Source organism: Colius striatus, chromosome 1 (genome assembly GCF_028858725.1).
Source record: "Colius striatus isolate bColStr4 chromosome 1, bColStr4.1.hap1, whole genome shotgun sequence".
In the NCBI taxonomy this organism is placed as follows: Eukaryota; Metazoa; Chordata; class Aves; order Coliiformes; family Coliidae; genus Colius; species Colius striatus.
Genome location: NC_084759.1, coordinates 154,589,090 through 154,603,291, shown reverse-complemented (window position 1 = coordinate 154,603,291; position 14,202 = coordinate 154,589,090). Strand labels below are relative to the sequence as shown.

The following is a 14,202-nucleotide window of genomic DNA, read 5'->3' as shown; positions in this document are numbered from 1 at the left end:
AGGGAGGGAGGGGGCGGCGCGGCCGCTGCACGCGGGAAACCCGGCCGAGGCGACGGGCCAGGCCGCCTTGGGGGAGGAAGGTTAGATGGGGTTTTTGTCCCTCCCCTCCGGCACCGCCTCCCCGTCGCAGCACCCTACGGAGACTCACCTCCCGACGGGCCTGACCCTACGCCCCCTCCCGCTAGGGAAGAGAAGCAGGAGCCCTGCCTCTTTTTCTTAAAAAAAACAAACCAAACCAAACCAAAAAGTAGATTTTATTCCAGAAAAACAACCCGCGCGCGCGTTGCCACCGCCTCCGCCGGACGGACCCGGCTGCGCCGTTACACGTTCGCGTTCCCCCTTTCCCGCAAGCCCTGCCCGGCGCCGAGCTCCCGCTTCCCAGGGGCGGGCCCTCTGTAAGAGCCGCCCTCCTCCCCCCCTTCCTTCCACGGTGCGAGTTCATCGGCAGCAGCGAGCCAAGGCACGGTGTCTGTGCCGGCACCCGCGGCCAGCCCTTCCTCTCTGCTCCCCCTGCAGCCCGGACACCACACACAGGGTCGCAACCCAGCAGCTGATTCAGCCCTTCTGCCCCCACGTGCTGGCTGCTGGCTCTCCTCTGAAAGGGCTTTGGGAGACTAAGTCAGAGAGGATCAGCACCGCAGCTGAGGGGTGTGGGCAGAGCAGGGGGTGCAGGGCAGGCTCCCGGAGGTTCCCCAGCACCTTCAGCATCAACCGTGTTTGCACTACGAGCACGCAGTGGCTGCAAAGAGGGCTGAGACCTCAAATCCCTCCTTCCCAAAATCCCTGCAGCAGCCGCCAGGCAGAGTGGGATGCCCGTGAGCAGGGACCTGGCACCACTGGCCTTACAGCTGACAGATGAAACACATGTTGCTCAGTAAAAGCGCCGCTGGGAAGAGGGCAGAGGTAGCGGCAGGGCAGAGACCTGGTGCAACCAGGTGAAGGGCTGCCAGTGAGATCACTGGCTTGAAAAGGGGGAAAAAAAAAGTCCCACAATGGAGAGAAGCAGCATTGCTCGTGAGGCTGTTCGGTGTGACGCGCTCCCCAGCCTGCCCACGGCACAGGAGGCACGTTCAGCACGGGGCACCTTGTGCTGTGGAGGGGAGGGCTCTTCATGGGGCTCAGGCAGAGCCAGTCCCCCTCACTCCCCCAACCCGCGGGTGGCAGCGGCCCGGCCAGCCCCCGTGACGGCTGCACTACCTGCCCGGCTGGGCCTTGGCTCTGGGGAAGGGGTACCCCGCTTCAGCTGCCCCAGGCCCTGCTGAGGCAACCTGCCAGCACTGCCACCCGGCCCCCGCCGAACGAAAGGGAAAGGCAACGAAACAAAACCCATGGCACTAACGGAAAGGGGACGGCGGAGTGGTGGCCTGAGGCCCCCAGAGAGAGCGAGGGGCTCTGTGTCCTGGCGGGGTGGTGACCCGAGGCCCCCAGAGAGAGCGAGGGGCTCTGTGTCCTGGCGGGGTGGTGACCCGAGGCCCCCAGAGAGAGCGAGGGGCTCTGTGTCTCAGCAGGGTGGTGGCCCGAGGCCCCCAGAGAGAGCGAGGGGCTCCATGCCCCAGCGGGGTGGTGGCCCAAGGCCCCCAGAGAGAGTGAGGGGCTCCACGTCCTGGCAGGGTGGTGGCCTGAGGCCCCCAGAGACAGCGAGGGGCTCCGTGTCCCAGTGGAGTGGTGGCCCAAGGCCCTCAGAGAGAGTGAGGGGCTCTGTGTCCCGGTGGGGTGGTGGCCCGAGGCCCCCAGAGAGAGCGAGGGGCTCCATGCCCCAGCGGGGTGGTGGCCCAAGGTCCCCAGAGAGAGTGAGGGGCTCCGTGTCCTGGCGGGGGTGGTGGCCTGAGGCCCCCAGAGACAGCGAGGGGCTCCATGCCCCAGCAGGGTGGTGGCCCAAGGCCCCCAGAGAGAGTGGCTCCATGTCCTGGCGGGGTGGTGGCCTGAGGCCCCCAGAGAGAGCAAGGGGCTCCATGTCCCGGCAGCACGGTGTCCCGAGGCACCCAGAGAGAGTGAGGGGCTCCATGTCCCAGTGGGGTGGTGGCCCAAGGCCCCCAGAGAGAGCGAGTGGCTCTGTGTCCTGGTGGGGTGGTGACCCGAGGCCCCCAGAGAGAGTGAGGGGCTCCGTGGCCCAGCGGGGTGGTGGCCCGAGGCCCCCAGAGAGAGTGAGGGGCTCCATGTCCTGGTGGCACAGGCCCCGGCCCCACCGCGACGCACGAGGCCCCGCTCGCTACAGCTCCGACTGCGAGCGGGAGATGCGCGGGCCCTTGCGGATCTCCTTCCGCTTCTCCTCCTTCTTCCTCCGCTTCTCCTCCTCCCGCAGCGCCTTCTGGAAGGTGTCGGCACTGGGGAAGAACTGTGGGATGGCAGCGGGGGCAGGGGTCATCATGCGGGATCCTCAGCCCCCACCTCCAAACCCACCAAAGCACACGTGCAAGCCCCGTAGTAACGGGGGGCCCGAGGCTGAACACGGCACCAAGTGCATGGGGTTCTGATGTTCCAATGGGGTGAGTGGCCATGGGACAGTGGGGAGCCGGCACGGGGTGCCCAAAGACAGCCGCAGCCCAGCTGGTGAGTTCAGCTCGTGTGTTTCAGTAACGTTTCCTCTGTGCTGAGGGTTTTTTGGCCGTTCCCATCCCCAGACGGCTGCCTGCAGCCGCAAGAGGAATGGGGAAGCCCAGGGGGCGAGCTGGGGCAGCGCTGCCATCTTACCTCGGAGTGGTCCGTTTTAAAGGGATTGCGGTAATCGGGTGACTTCTCGCTGATTCCCAGCTCCTGAGCCATCTGCAGAGCAAAGCGGAGACTGCGTCGGGGAACAGCAACTCCCATACCACACACCCGCTGTGACCTTTCCTCCTCATCAGCCCGCTCTGTGCTCTTCCCCCATCCCTCAGCCCAAGGATGTCCCTCACGTGGGGAGCACTCTCACTTGCTCTCTGCCCGCCCTCTTTTTACCCCCAAAACCTCACCCCCCCAGCCCCAGCAGCAGAGAGGGGCCACAGCGAGGGAAGGATCAGGAGCCGTACCAGTCCCAGGACCTGGGAGTGGGGTCCCTGCTCAAAGACGCCCGTCAGGTTGCAGAAGCCGATGCCCCAGCGGATGAGGCTGTTCCAGTTGGAGTTACGGTCGAAGTAGTGGTGCACAATCTTGGGGAAGCGCAGGACGACATCCCCGAAGAAGGCAGTGTTCTCCACCACGTGGGAGTACGCTGTGGGGACAACCACCAGCCTCGTCAGCACCCGTGGCACACTCCTACCGGGATGACCAACGGCTAGGCTTCCCAATACAAACTGGGCAGAGAGGCAGCAACAGGGTCCCCAGCAGATGGGGATCAGTGCAGGTCTGGTCTGGGTACACAGGGTTTTTGTACCTCTCCCAGTGCCTGTCCCAGGAGGAACATTGGCAGTGCACCAGAGCACAGGAAAAGGGAGGGGGGTAAGAGCCAGAGAGGACCTACCATCCTTTATCTTCTCGTCTTGAGGGAAAGGCCCATCGGGAGGCACGTCGGCAGCGATGAGCACAGCCCGGGAGTCCTCCAGCACCTGCCAGAGCCCTCAGTTACCGCCCCATCCTGACAGCCCTTCCCTGTACCTTCAGGGTGCTGCCCCACTCTGAAGCCTCACAGCATCCTCCCTTCAGGTCCTAAAGCCCAGTTGCCCACCCAGCTCTTCTCTTTGACTCCACAGAGGCCCTTCAGCTTGCCCTGCTTCTCCTGCCTGCCCTCCAGCCCCAGGACACAGTGAGCCTGGAGAGCAGCCCGCGCTGTGGCTCACTTTGAAGAGTCCCTTGAGCATGATGTCAATAATTTTGTACTGCTGGTTGACGTCATTGAGCTCTATCAGGTTCTTCAGTGCATTCATCTGGTCCTTGCGCTTCACCTCAAACAGCTTCTTATCTGCACCACCGTCAAGGGCACTGCCGGCTTGCTCCCACCATGCTCCTGCTCTCCCCCTCCATGCTCCTGCTCTCCCCCTCCACCAGGCACCCTGCACCATCTCAGCCCCTCCAGTTCTCCACAGGGTGTCTGAGAGTTGGGGGGAGCCCCTGAACCAAGATGAAACACGGGTTTCCAGTGAGCTCGTTTGCCTGGACTCCCCAGCAGGGCACTTAATGCTGGGAGCTCATCGGGAGCTTTCTACTCGCCAGACCTTGCTCCAGCTGAAGGGCTGGGGGAGAAACATGAACTCATACTTTCCCCACACACATCTCCATGAGCACGTATATTAAATATCCTTTCATACTTTTCCTGTTCACCAGGGGATGCTGCTGTGTGTGCTAAGAAGGGCTTGCATTAGCCCAACTCTGTGTATACAACAAATGCCCATGGTGCAGAGGAAATCAAGTGCCACAGGTCCTGTTGGAGCCCTCTTCCATAGAATGATGGAATGGTAGGAGTTGGAAGGGACCTCCGAAGATATTCTAGTCCAATCCCCTGCTAAAGCAGGTTCCTCTTGATCAAATAACACAGGAAGGTGTCCAGGTGGGTTTGGAAACCTCCAGAGCAGAAGACTCCACACCCTCCCTGGGCAGCCTGTGCCAGGGCTCCCTCACCTGAGCAGAAGGAAAGTTTCTCCTTGTGTTTAAAGTGGAACTTTTTCTGTTCCAACTTATGGCCATTACTCCTTGTCCTGTTGCTGGACACTACAGAAAAAAAGTGTCACCCCATCCTCCTGACATCAACCCTTTAGGTACCGTCACCTCAGCCAGTGGCCCCAAAGCACTGAGACCCACGGGCACGCTCTGTGGGCCACTCAGTTGGTCACACCATCCCCAAGAGCAGACTGGGAAACATGCTCAGCACTCAGTGTGCTGGAGCTGAAAGGAGAACCCCTGCACTCGGGACAACACCACGCACCACTGAAAAACCCATCTCTGCTCCTAGACTGAGACAGGCACTTGGTTAGCAAACCCGGGAGCTCAGCCAAAGCCCTTCTACAGAAGAGCAGAGAGGCAACTGCCCAATGGTTTTTGGGTTCTCTCTCTTCCCACTCCCCTGTGCCCCCTTTCGTGGTCTCTGTCCCTTTCCCTGCGTGTGAGCTCCCTCCAGCCTCAGCGCGAGCACATGTGCAGGACACAAGGGATGGGCTGCAGAGAAGGATACAGATTTCCAAGCCAGAGTCCACCCTCTGCTTTTCCAGCTCCGCAAAGCTGCCCCAGGACAGCAGCAGCGCCAGCAGAAAGGGGCAGATGAAGAGAAAATCCATGTTGGCTGCCACAGTCTGGAACAAAGCAGACCAGTGAAATCAATGACCAGTGAGGGGACTTCCCAAAGGGAGAAATCACACGAGCCCCTCAGGACTGATGCCACGTTGCCCTTTGCTCCCTGCCCACCTTTCCCTTTTTCCCATGAGAGGTTTGAGGGAAATAGTGCCCAGAGTAATGCTGCAGCCTGTCCGTTCCCCCTCTGTGAGGGAAGCCCTGGTGTCTCCCTCCTCCCTACCTGCCCCCACTGCCAGCTGGGCATAGGCTGGGCCCCCAGGGAGCTGTCTGAGCATTGACCCAGCAGAAAAATTAAGTCCTACCCTTACTCCCAAAAATAACAGTTAGCTTTTTGCTGGGCTTGCAAATTAGAGCAACCCAGCACCCGAAGCAGCAGGGCTGAAGGAAGGAGGAGGATCGCCAAGGGGCTCAAGTCCACCTCTCCTTCAAGCACCAGGCTTGACCAGCTCAGCCATCTCACTCCAGCTCTCGGGGTGCTGGTACTTCGGCCCTTCCCCCTGCTACAGGCCAGGTGCCAGCTGTGGTCCTCAGGCCAAAAAAGGGCAGTTGGGTGACGTGGTGGTAACTCCCCCCTCGCCCCAAGCGCGGTGCTCCGCAGGTAGTGCCTGAGACTCTGAGGAGATGTGGGCAGGCAGAGCTGCTCCTGGCCGTGAGGGTCCCTCAGAGACAGAGCCAACGAGCAGGGAAGTCTAGAGAAGGTCCTTGAGAAAGTGGACCCTGGTCCCTGGGGCAGTCGAGACATCAGAAAGGAGAGCAGTACCTTGGCCTTCAGGCAATGAGACTGGAGGTGGCCTATCTGCAGGGACAAGGTTTCCAGCGAGCCAAGCAGCAGCCACCAGCAATTACAGAACCAGCAGCAGCTCCTTCAGAGGCATCTCCCAAGCCACCTCCTGCTCCTGAGGGAAAGGCAGATGTGTAAGGCCACCAAAGCTGCCCTTACCCTGCTGCCCCACTCCACTCCCCTCCCAAGCTAAGCCAAGCCTCTCTCTGTGAAGCCCTTAACACCAGAGCAGAAACAAATCCCTTTCTCACACCAAATCCTTTTCTCCTTCTCATTTTTCTATTTTTTAAACAAATACCATTTGTTCAAGCTCAAGTCCACGGGCAGCTCTCCCAGCCCTGAGAGGAGCAGCAGCAGCTCCCGCTGCCACCACGCACCTCCCGCTGAGGCTGTGCCAAGGGCCCCCACACCCTCAGCACGGGCAGGGAGATGACACGAGAAACCCCCTGCGTTGTTTTGCTGTTATTCTTTGCAAAGGGCAGCATCCCTGAAAGGGAATAGATCAGAGTGGCCTCAACTAGTATCACAGAGGAAGAGGAAGCTGGCCCCGGTGTGGGCTCAACATCACACCCCATGTTTTGGACACGATGCAGAGTCAGGACTGTGGTGTGAGGCTTAAGGCATATTCCAGCCACTCTGAAGACCACACACCACATTGTCGAGGCTCTGTGGAGAAATTCTCCATCCCAGGGAAGCAAATGCTCTGTTGGACCCATCAGCCTGATTGGCTTCCAAGAGACTTCTTCATCCTGCCAAAAATCAGGACCCGAGTGCCCAAGGCCTGGCACAGCGGAGTGGTGTGGGTCCCCACTCTGCAGAGCCTCCCATAGCCACTCGCTCCCTCCTGGGTTCTTGGGGAGGAGGAAGAACAGCAACTCAAAAGTACAAACTGTCACTACACTGGGACCTGGGCTCCTTTTTGCCCCTCGGATTGGACACATGTCCATAAGGACTGGGCTGGCTATTTGCTGTGCTCATGGAGAATCAGAGAGAGACCTCGGAGGTAGCCGGTGGCCTCCAGACCAGGCTGAAAGGCAAACAGCAGTCATGGTGCCTGCAATAGCTCTGCCACACTGCCTGCAGCAGTACCAGCATGCCTGGTCAGGGCAGGAGGTCCTGCATTCCCCACTTCTGACATGGGGACTGAGTGGCTGGAGGATGTCCCTCTGAGGAAGAAGATGAGCTGCAAAAAAAAACCTGCTAATGCAACGGCAGAACAAAGCATCGCTCTGGTTTGAAGCGGTTGCCAGCCAGCTAGTTGCTGCAGCAGAAAGCCCACCAGCCTGCATGGCTGCCCTGAGCCTGGGAACAGAGAGGGGCTTTTCCACAGACATGACTGCAGATGCTGCAGTACAAGTGGTTAGTGTTTCCAATGAAAACGTTCTTAACGACTTTACAAATCCTCCTACAGATTGTGCCACAGGACAGGGGTGGAACAAGAGGACTGAAGAACCACACCATACCAAGAGCCCATCGCCTTTGTGTCTGATGCCTTCTCCCTGCTGACACTCATTCTCACATGGAAGCTACTGACTGCCATCATCTATCAGGGCTGAAACACCCCAGCAAAAATGAAGGAGGAACCAGTTGTTGCTCTCACCTGTAGGGAAAGCGAGGCTGCAGGTGCCACGTGGGACCAACTTCAGCTTATTTCCTTTTGCTGCTCTGCCCATCTCACCCCACTTTAACAGCAGAGGCCATTCCCTCCTCTCTAGGCTGGACTGCAGAAGTGCAAGGATGCCAAAGCTTCTTGCAGATTTTCCGGCACACTTTCCCCATGAACCCTCCCTTGTGTCTTCACGCCCATGGAGGGACGAGATGAAACAGAAACACTGCAGAGCTGCTCCTCTCTTCCCACTCCTCTCCTCCCTGAACTGATCCCTGCCAAAGCCAGCTCTGCCCCGCGCTCCCAGAGCAGTCTGGGGAGCCAAGGCCTGGCCTGATGCTACAGATGGGAAGGAGTTTCCACCAATATTCCCTGGCAGCCCCAGCCAGCTGGTTGCTTCAGCAGAAAGCCCACCAGTCTGTCTCGCTGTCTCCCATCCTCTTAATTTAGACGTGTTTTTCCAAAGACACGACAACAGATGCTGTGTTATAGACTGTTAGTACTTTCCATTAGAATGTTTTTAATGACTTTATAAATTCTCCTGCAGGAGCTCCATCTGAACAGAGCATCCCCGGGATTTATTTCCTTAATGAGCTGGCGAGGCAGAGCCACACTGCCGTGCTTCTCTTCCCAGGAGGCACTTTCACAGGACCCCCCCCTTCCCCTCCGCGGGGCACTGAAACCGAGGGGGAGAAGCATCATCCGCCTGCTTGCCCCAGGAGGCCGCCGAGGCAATACAAGGAATGAAAACTTCCCACCCCACGAATCCGTCCCTGAGCCGCTCCCCCATCAACCAGATGAGGATTAATCTCTTGTCACAGCTGCACCAAAAGCCTCGGCAGTGAAACGCACATCGCTCAGCCACCTTCTGCTAGGACGTTTCTGCGCAGGGCTTACAAGATCAGCTGCTTCAGGGAAACCACGGCCGTTTACACCTGCTTGCCTCCACTTCACCAGCAAAGCCAGAGCCCAAGTGTGGCCACCAGCCGCGGCTCGGCAGCCCCGACCGAAGCCAGCGAGCTCCGAGTTTCGCCCCGGAGCAGGTCCTTCCCAGCTCTCCTCCGTGCCGGGGGCCGGCAGCACCCCGAGGGGCTCGGCGGGCCCGCGCAGAGGGGGGATTCTCCTTCAAGGGACGGCAGTCACACGGAGGCGCGGGGAGCGGGTTAGCCGAGCCTCACCCCTGCCACGCTGCGGGCAGCCCATCCGGAGCCGCCTGGAGAGGCTCCCCGGGGGCAGCACCGGGCGATGCAAAGCCCCGCGGCGGGACGGCCGGCGCCGCGCTCCCCACACGGCCCCGGCGCGGGAGCGGCGCAGCCCGCCGCAGGGGCACAGCCGCCTCGCCAAAGGGCCACCCGGGCACCCCGGGGCCGCGCTGACCGGCCCCGTCCCGTGTCCCCGGAGCGGCCCGCGGGCTGCCCGCTCCCTTCCCCCCCGCCCCGCCACGGCCGGGCAGTCCCCGGGAGCTCCCCCGCCCGCCCCTCACCTGCGAGCCGGGGCCGGGCTCACGCCCGCCGCGCTGCCATGCCGTTGCCGCTACCGCTGCCGCCGTTTCCCCGCCCCGCCGTGTCACTTCCTGAGCTCCCGCCCCGCCCCGGCAACGGCACCGGCGCTGGCGGGCTGCCCGCGATCCCGCTGGACGCAGCCGGGCGCTGGCGGGCGCTCCGAGCGACTCCCGGGCCGCGACGGCTCCCCCCGGCTCTGCGCTCCATGCAGAAAGAAAGGGGCAGCTGTAGGGTTTGGAGGCAGGCGAGGGGCCGGGGCTGTAGCCTAAGGGACCAGTTGTGAACGGGAAGAAGGCTCCTCTTCCCCGTGGGACAAGCAGCGCATCTGCTGCCCCCGGGGTCCTGGTGGGAACCCCCAACTCCCCTGGCAGCCCACAGGAAAGGGCAGCACCAGCCACCCATCTACAACGTCGTTTTTTCCAGGCAGTTATCTGTTTTGATAACTGAAAAGTATCCACCCAGCTTCAAGGAAAGGAAAGGAAAGGAAAGGAAAGGAAAGGAAAGGAAAGGAAGAGAGAAAGGAAAGGAAAGGAAGAGAGAAAGGAAAGGAAAGGAAGAGAGAAAGGAAAGGAAAGGAAGAGAGAAAGGAAAGGAAAGGAAGAGAGAAAGGAAAGGAAAGGAAGAGAGAAAGGAAAGGAAAGGAAGAGAGAAAGGAAAGGAAAGGAAGAGAGAAAGGAAAGGAAAGGAAGAGAGAAAGGAAAGGAAAGGAAGAGAGAAAGGAAAGGAAAGGAAGAGAGAAAGGAAAGGAAAGGAAGAGAGAAAGGAAAGGAAAGGAAGAGAGAAAGGAAAGGAAAGGAAGAGAGAAAGGAAAGGAAAGGAAGAGAGAAAGGAAAGGAAAGGAAGAGAGAAAGGAAAGGAAAGGAAGAGAGAAAGGAAAGGAAAGGAAGAGAGAAAGGAAAGGAAAGGAAGAGAGAAAGGAAAGGAAAGGAAGAGAGAAAGGAAAGGAAAGGAAGAGAGAAAGGAAAGGAAAGGAAGAGAGAAAGGAAAGGAAAGGAAGAGAGAAAGGAAAGGAAAGGAAGAGAGAAAGGAAAGGAAAGGAAGAGAGAAAGGAAAGGAAAGGAAGAGAGAAAGGAAAGGAAAGGAAGAGAGAAAGGAAAGGAAAGGAAGAGAGAAAGGAAAGGAAAGGAAGAGAGAAAGGAAAGGAAAGGAAAGGAAAGGAAAGGAAAGGAAAGGAAAGGAAAGGAAAGGAAAGGAAAGGAAAGGAAAGGGAGCTGTTTCAGTAACCATACTTTATAAATGATTTTCAACAAACCATTTTTGTGAAAACGAGCTACAAATTACTTCCTTCATCCATCTTCTCTCTACTGTTCACCAGGGATAAAAGTCAGGATGGGGTCTCCTCCTCTGTTCTTGCCTTATCCCTCTGCTGCATGCACATCTCCTTTCAGTCTCCAATGTGTGAGAGAGACACTGCCACACCTCCCAGGCATCTGTCATCGATGGCATGAGTGGAAACTGAAGGAAAGGCACGTCTGAAACTCTAGCACACTATGGGAATTCCCACACTGGATGCTGCTGACAGGAGGTTTTCACTCCTAAACCAACCTAAACTTGGACCTGCACGGCAACACGTGTAGGAACACTAGTGTAGGTGAACCTGAGGAAAGTTCTTTCTTGATAACACTGGTGTCAAAGCTTGCTTTTGACCAGAGGATTTTGTTTTCCCTGTTCATGACTATCTGAGGAAGTCACCACTGCTTCAAGCACATCCAAACCCCTTCCTAACAAACAAGATCTGAAGGCTTCTTCGCAGGTGGAAAAGCCAGAAATGAGAAGCCACTTCAGCAATGTAACAAGACCTCCTGTCCATCTTCCCATCTTCCCTCACCCCTCTGCAGACAACAAAAGGCAGTGGAGAGGAACTTCATGGGGCTGGTCCACTTGGACTACTTGCACTGAGCATCCCACCATGGAGCAGTAGTATCACCACGGGAACAGGTGCGGGGACAAGCTATTCCTCACAGATAACCAGCCCCTCACCCACCACACCCCCTGCACATGGCTGATGGCAGTGTCCCACGAGGGAGGGAGTCTCCACCTCCAGAGGAAATCACTGCCACAGCCACTTCCATCACTGCCACCTGCCATGCAGGCCCATGAAAACAAGAAGGCAAAAGCAGACAGTTTGACAACAAAACAAATATTGCCTTGGGCTGGCTCCTTCTCCACAAGTGATCAGGGAGTGGTCACCTGTGAGTTTCCACCACTTCCTGGGCACGCTGGCACTAGTTACACACAGAGGTCAAGTGACTGTTCATCCTCCAAGGATCGTTACTGCTTCAAAGCCACAGGCTTCCCATCCTGCTCCCCTTTCATCAGGCCACCTCTGCCACATAGATGAGTGCAATCCCAGCACAGACACCCATCTTTCATCCCAAATGTCGTCTCAAATTTGGGGAAGATGAAGTCACTAGGTGTTTGCAGTTCTGTGTGCCTTCAGCTGGAACATGGGAAGGAGCAGCAAATGAAAGTATCCCACCTCTGCTATACCTCCCACTGTGCCATTGCCTAACCAAGGCACCTGCCCAGCAAAGGATACACAACATCCTGATGTTTTCCACCTGTGGTCCTCTGTCCTGGGAGATGCTCCAGCAAGGTCTGAACAACCTCTGACTGCGCTGGCTCCACCTGACAATGACTGCTCTGAATCTGAGCCATCGGGAGACACAATGAGTTCAAGAGCAACAGGAAACTGTCAGGCTCATTCCCTCAGACTTCCCTCCCTCCCTCCCTCATCGCCACACAGAGCACTGAGACCTTCAAACTTTGATCCACGGGGGAACCAAGGGGCCACCCAATGTGATGACAGTTTGGGCAGCTCTGGCATCGCTCCCTTTCCCATTTCCCTGTACACTCCTTGAGGCAGCAGGAGAAGCTACCAGCTGCAGATCCCTCTTCATCTCACCATAACCTCCTCAAAGGAAGTTCATGGCTCCCCATCAAAGGCTACAGCACACCCCTAGGGATTGCCTTCTCATTTCCTAGGCAGCCACCTCTGTCTTACCTGACAAAGGAAGAGGTGAAGAGCTCGAGACGTGGCCTCAGGCAGCTCTGCTAAGTTGGCTTCTGCTGCCTCCTGGAGAATCTGGCTAATTTCTTTTTGAGAAATAATATTGCTGCTCTGATACCTCAGAAACTTGAACAAAGGCAAAAAAAACCCCATAGGGGCATTAAATAGTGAAAGACTCACAGGCTCCAACAGTGACTCATCTCCTGGAAAGACTTCTTCCATGCAATGGGATGCTGCAGCACCTTAACTACAGGCCTGGTTTTTACACCCCTTCTAACAGAACCAGTGCAAATATCTGTGTTGACAGTGCTCTGAATTATAACCAGATTTGTTTTGGTTTAGGTCAGGAAGGAATTACAATAAATTAGGTAACCTTTGGAAAGTGACATAAGAACAGCAAATATTCACAGGCCCATCTTGTGTTTGGAAGGTTCCCACTAATAACCCCTTTCCTCTCATCCACTGCCATGAGGGCCTTATCTTCAGGATTTCTGCTGCGTAGGAGCACACTTCCTCCCCTTGCTCATTGGCAGGGTGGTGGATTGTGGTAACTCCCAGCCCTGAAAAGTCAACTCTGTAAGATCAAAGACGGGGACACAAACTGTGATGCCAAGCAGAGCTCTGCTCCCCCACCAGTAACAGCAACAGCATCTTCTCTGTAGGTTTCCCCTCTCCTCCCCAGGGGTCCTAGATGATATAAATAAATGCTCCAAACACCAGAAGAACAGGACGTGCTGGCTGACAGCAGTCAGTTTCTGCAGGGTGTGGAAGGGAAGTTCACTTGAAAGTATTGTTATTATAGGCCACAAACATAGTGCCAGGCAAAGCCACAGCAGTATCTGGGGGTTCTAAGTTCTGATAACCCACCTACACGCACCATTCCAACCTACTGGGAAAAAAATTGAGACCAGCCTGCCCTTCCCCTGCTCACCAAAGTCATCAGCCTGAGAACTTCTGGCTGCAGAAAGGGCTTCTGGCCCCCACTGAGTAGCGTGAAGAGCAGGAATCGGTGCCAGGGCTGTGAAGCAACATGTAGAGCTGGGAGAGAAGGAGAAGCCAGGCAAAGACACCTTTAACATCAGCCAAGCAACAGGCTGGACCTGAATAAGGACAATCTTCAATACTGACCCCAAGTGTGCTCTTCTAGACCCCATGCTGTGAAACACTAAGGGGATGTTTTGCTCTGTTTCTACTTGCTTTTTAGTCTGTCACTCTCTGGGCAAGAGTTTAGCCATGAGAACAAAAGCTTAATAGCTTTTTAAAGCAGAAAATACTTTTTGTCCATCTTTGTGCTAGTACAGGAAGAGAAACCCTCTCCTGGGGTGTGTGTCATAAAACAGTAATAGGATATCTTTAGCCCAGGGTTTTAAAAATAATACCCTCTGGTTTCAATTTGAGGACAAGTTTCCTGACCACAGGTTTTATTTAGCTGCAGAAAGCTTTAGGGAATGAAGAAAGCCCTATAGCATAAGCTACACAAACCAAGGCTGGATCTGCATCACAGAGTGTACTATGGGGAGCAGCCAGGCTGATGGCAGCAACACAGGCAATCAGCAGAGAAAACGTTAATAAGGAACGCATATGATAAACCAAGGTAATGCTCAAGGGCACTGTCTGTGACAGCATGAACCCTGAAGTTAAATGTTACTAACTTCTCTGTGTTGCAGGTTAGGAGCATGGGATGGACAACCACAAGAGGTCAGCTGATAAAAGTCATTATACCAATGCAACTCACCAGAGGTTCAGAAAGGTGTTCCTTTTCCACTGGTAGTCATGTTACCTGCCTGTTGCCACTATAAGAATCTTTTCTATGGGAAAATACCACTAAAAAGATCATGCAAGTGTTTGCTGGAAATGAGAAAGCACCAGCACTGTGCACTGAGCTCTGCACATCTGCAAAAATCTCTGGACCAAGGGAGGAGTTTAGAAAGCTTCAAATGAGGGAAGTCCCAGAGGCAGAGTCCAAGCCACACTTTTTGCAGTCCTCTCACATCTCTCAGTCAAACATAGCTATGACCTGCACTCTGCTTGCAATAAGGAGGCTCCTGTTATTGCTGGTGGGGACTTCTGTACCACAGCAAGAATTTAGGCAGCCAAAGTGACA

General features: G+C 56.3%; 2 protein-coding genes across 3 annotated transcripts in view; both read right to left on the bottom strand.

The window, feature by feature from the left end:
• Positions 1–235: 235 nt before the first annotated feature.
• Positions 236–9,142, bottom strand: CCDC134 (coiled-coil domain containing 134). 2 transcript variants are annotated; one of them, XM_062013411.1, is made up of 8 exons: positions 9,070–9,142; positions 5,960–6,095; positions 5,081–5,198; positions 3,753–3,874; positions 3,437–3,521; positions 3,006–3,187; positions 2,692–2,763; positions 236–2,335 (listed from the first exon to the last, which is right to left on the bottom strand). In XM_062013411.1, exons 3-8 carry the CDS (start codon positions 5,181–5,183, stop codon positions 2,210–2,212), a joined length of 690 nt encoding a protein of 229 aa, XP_061869395.1. In that variant the 5' UTR covers positions 5,184–5,198; positions 5,960–6,095; positions 9,070–9,142; the 3' UTR covers positions 236–2,209. The 2 variants fall into 2 exon arrangements, with proteins under 2 accessions (XP_061869395.1, XP_061869405.1); XM_062013421.1 differs by lacking the exon at positions 5,960–6,095 and having other exon boundaries at positions 9,070–9,130.
• A 1,197-nt stretch (positions 9,143–10,339) lies between these two features.
• Positions 10,340–14,202, bottom strand: part of MEI1 (meiotic double-stranded break formation protein 1) — a 39,706-nt gene continuing 35,843 nt past the window's right edge. Inside the window, exons 28-31 of the mRNA XM_062015197.1 lie at positions 13,030–13,136; positions 12,093–12,224; positions 11,628–11,737; positions 10,340–10,518 (exon numbers count right to left, since the gene is read on the bottom strand). Coding sequence (XP_061871181.1) covers positions 10,473–10,518; positions 11,628–11,737; positions 12,093–12,224; positions 13,030–13,136 — 395 coding nt within the window. The 3' untranslated portion in view covers positions 10,340–10,472. The remainder of the gene's footprint in view (positions 10,519–11,627; positions 11,738–12,092; positions 12,225–13,029; positions 13,137–14,202) is intronic.

Coding starts and splice junctions, on each gene's coding strand:
- CCDC134 (XM_062013411.1), bottom strand. CDS start 5,183: ATGGATTTTCTCTTCATCTGCCCCTTTCTGCTGGCGCTGCTGCTGTCC. Junction 3,522..3,752: donor TGCTCAAGGGACTCTTCAAA/GTGAGCCACAGC, acceptor GGGCTCTGGCAG/GTGCTGGAGGACTCCCGGGC. Junction 2,764..3,005: donor ACTCCCAGGTCCTGGGACTG/GTACGGCTCCTG, acceptor TTTGCTCTGCAG/ATGGCTCAGGAGCTGGGAAT.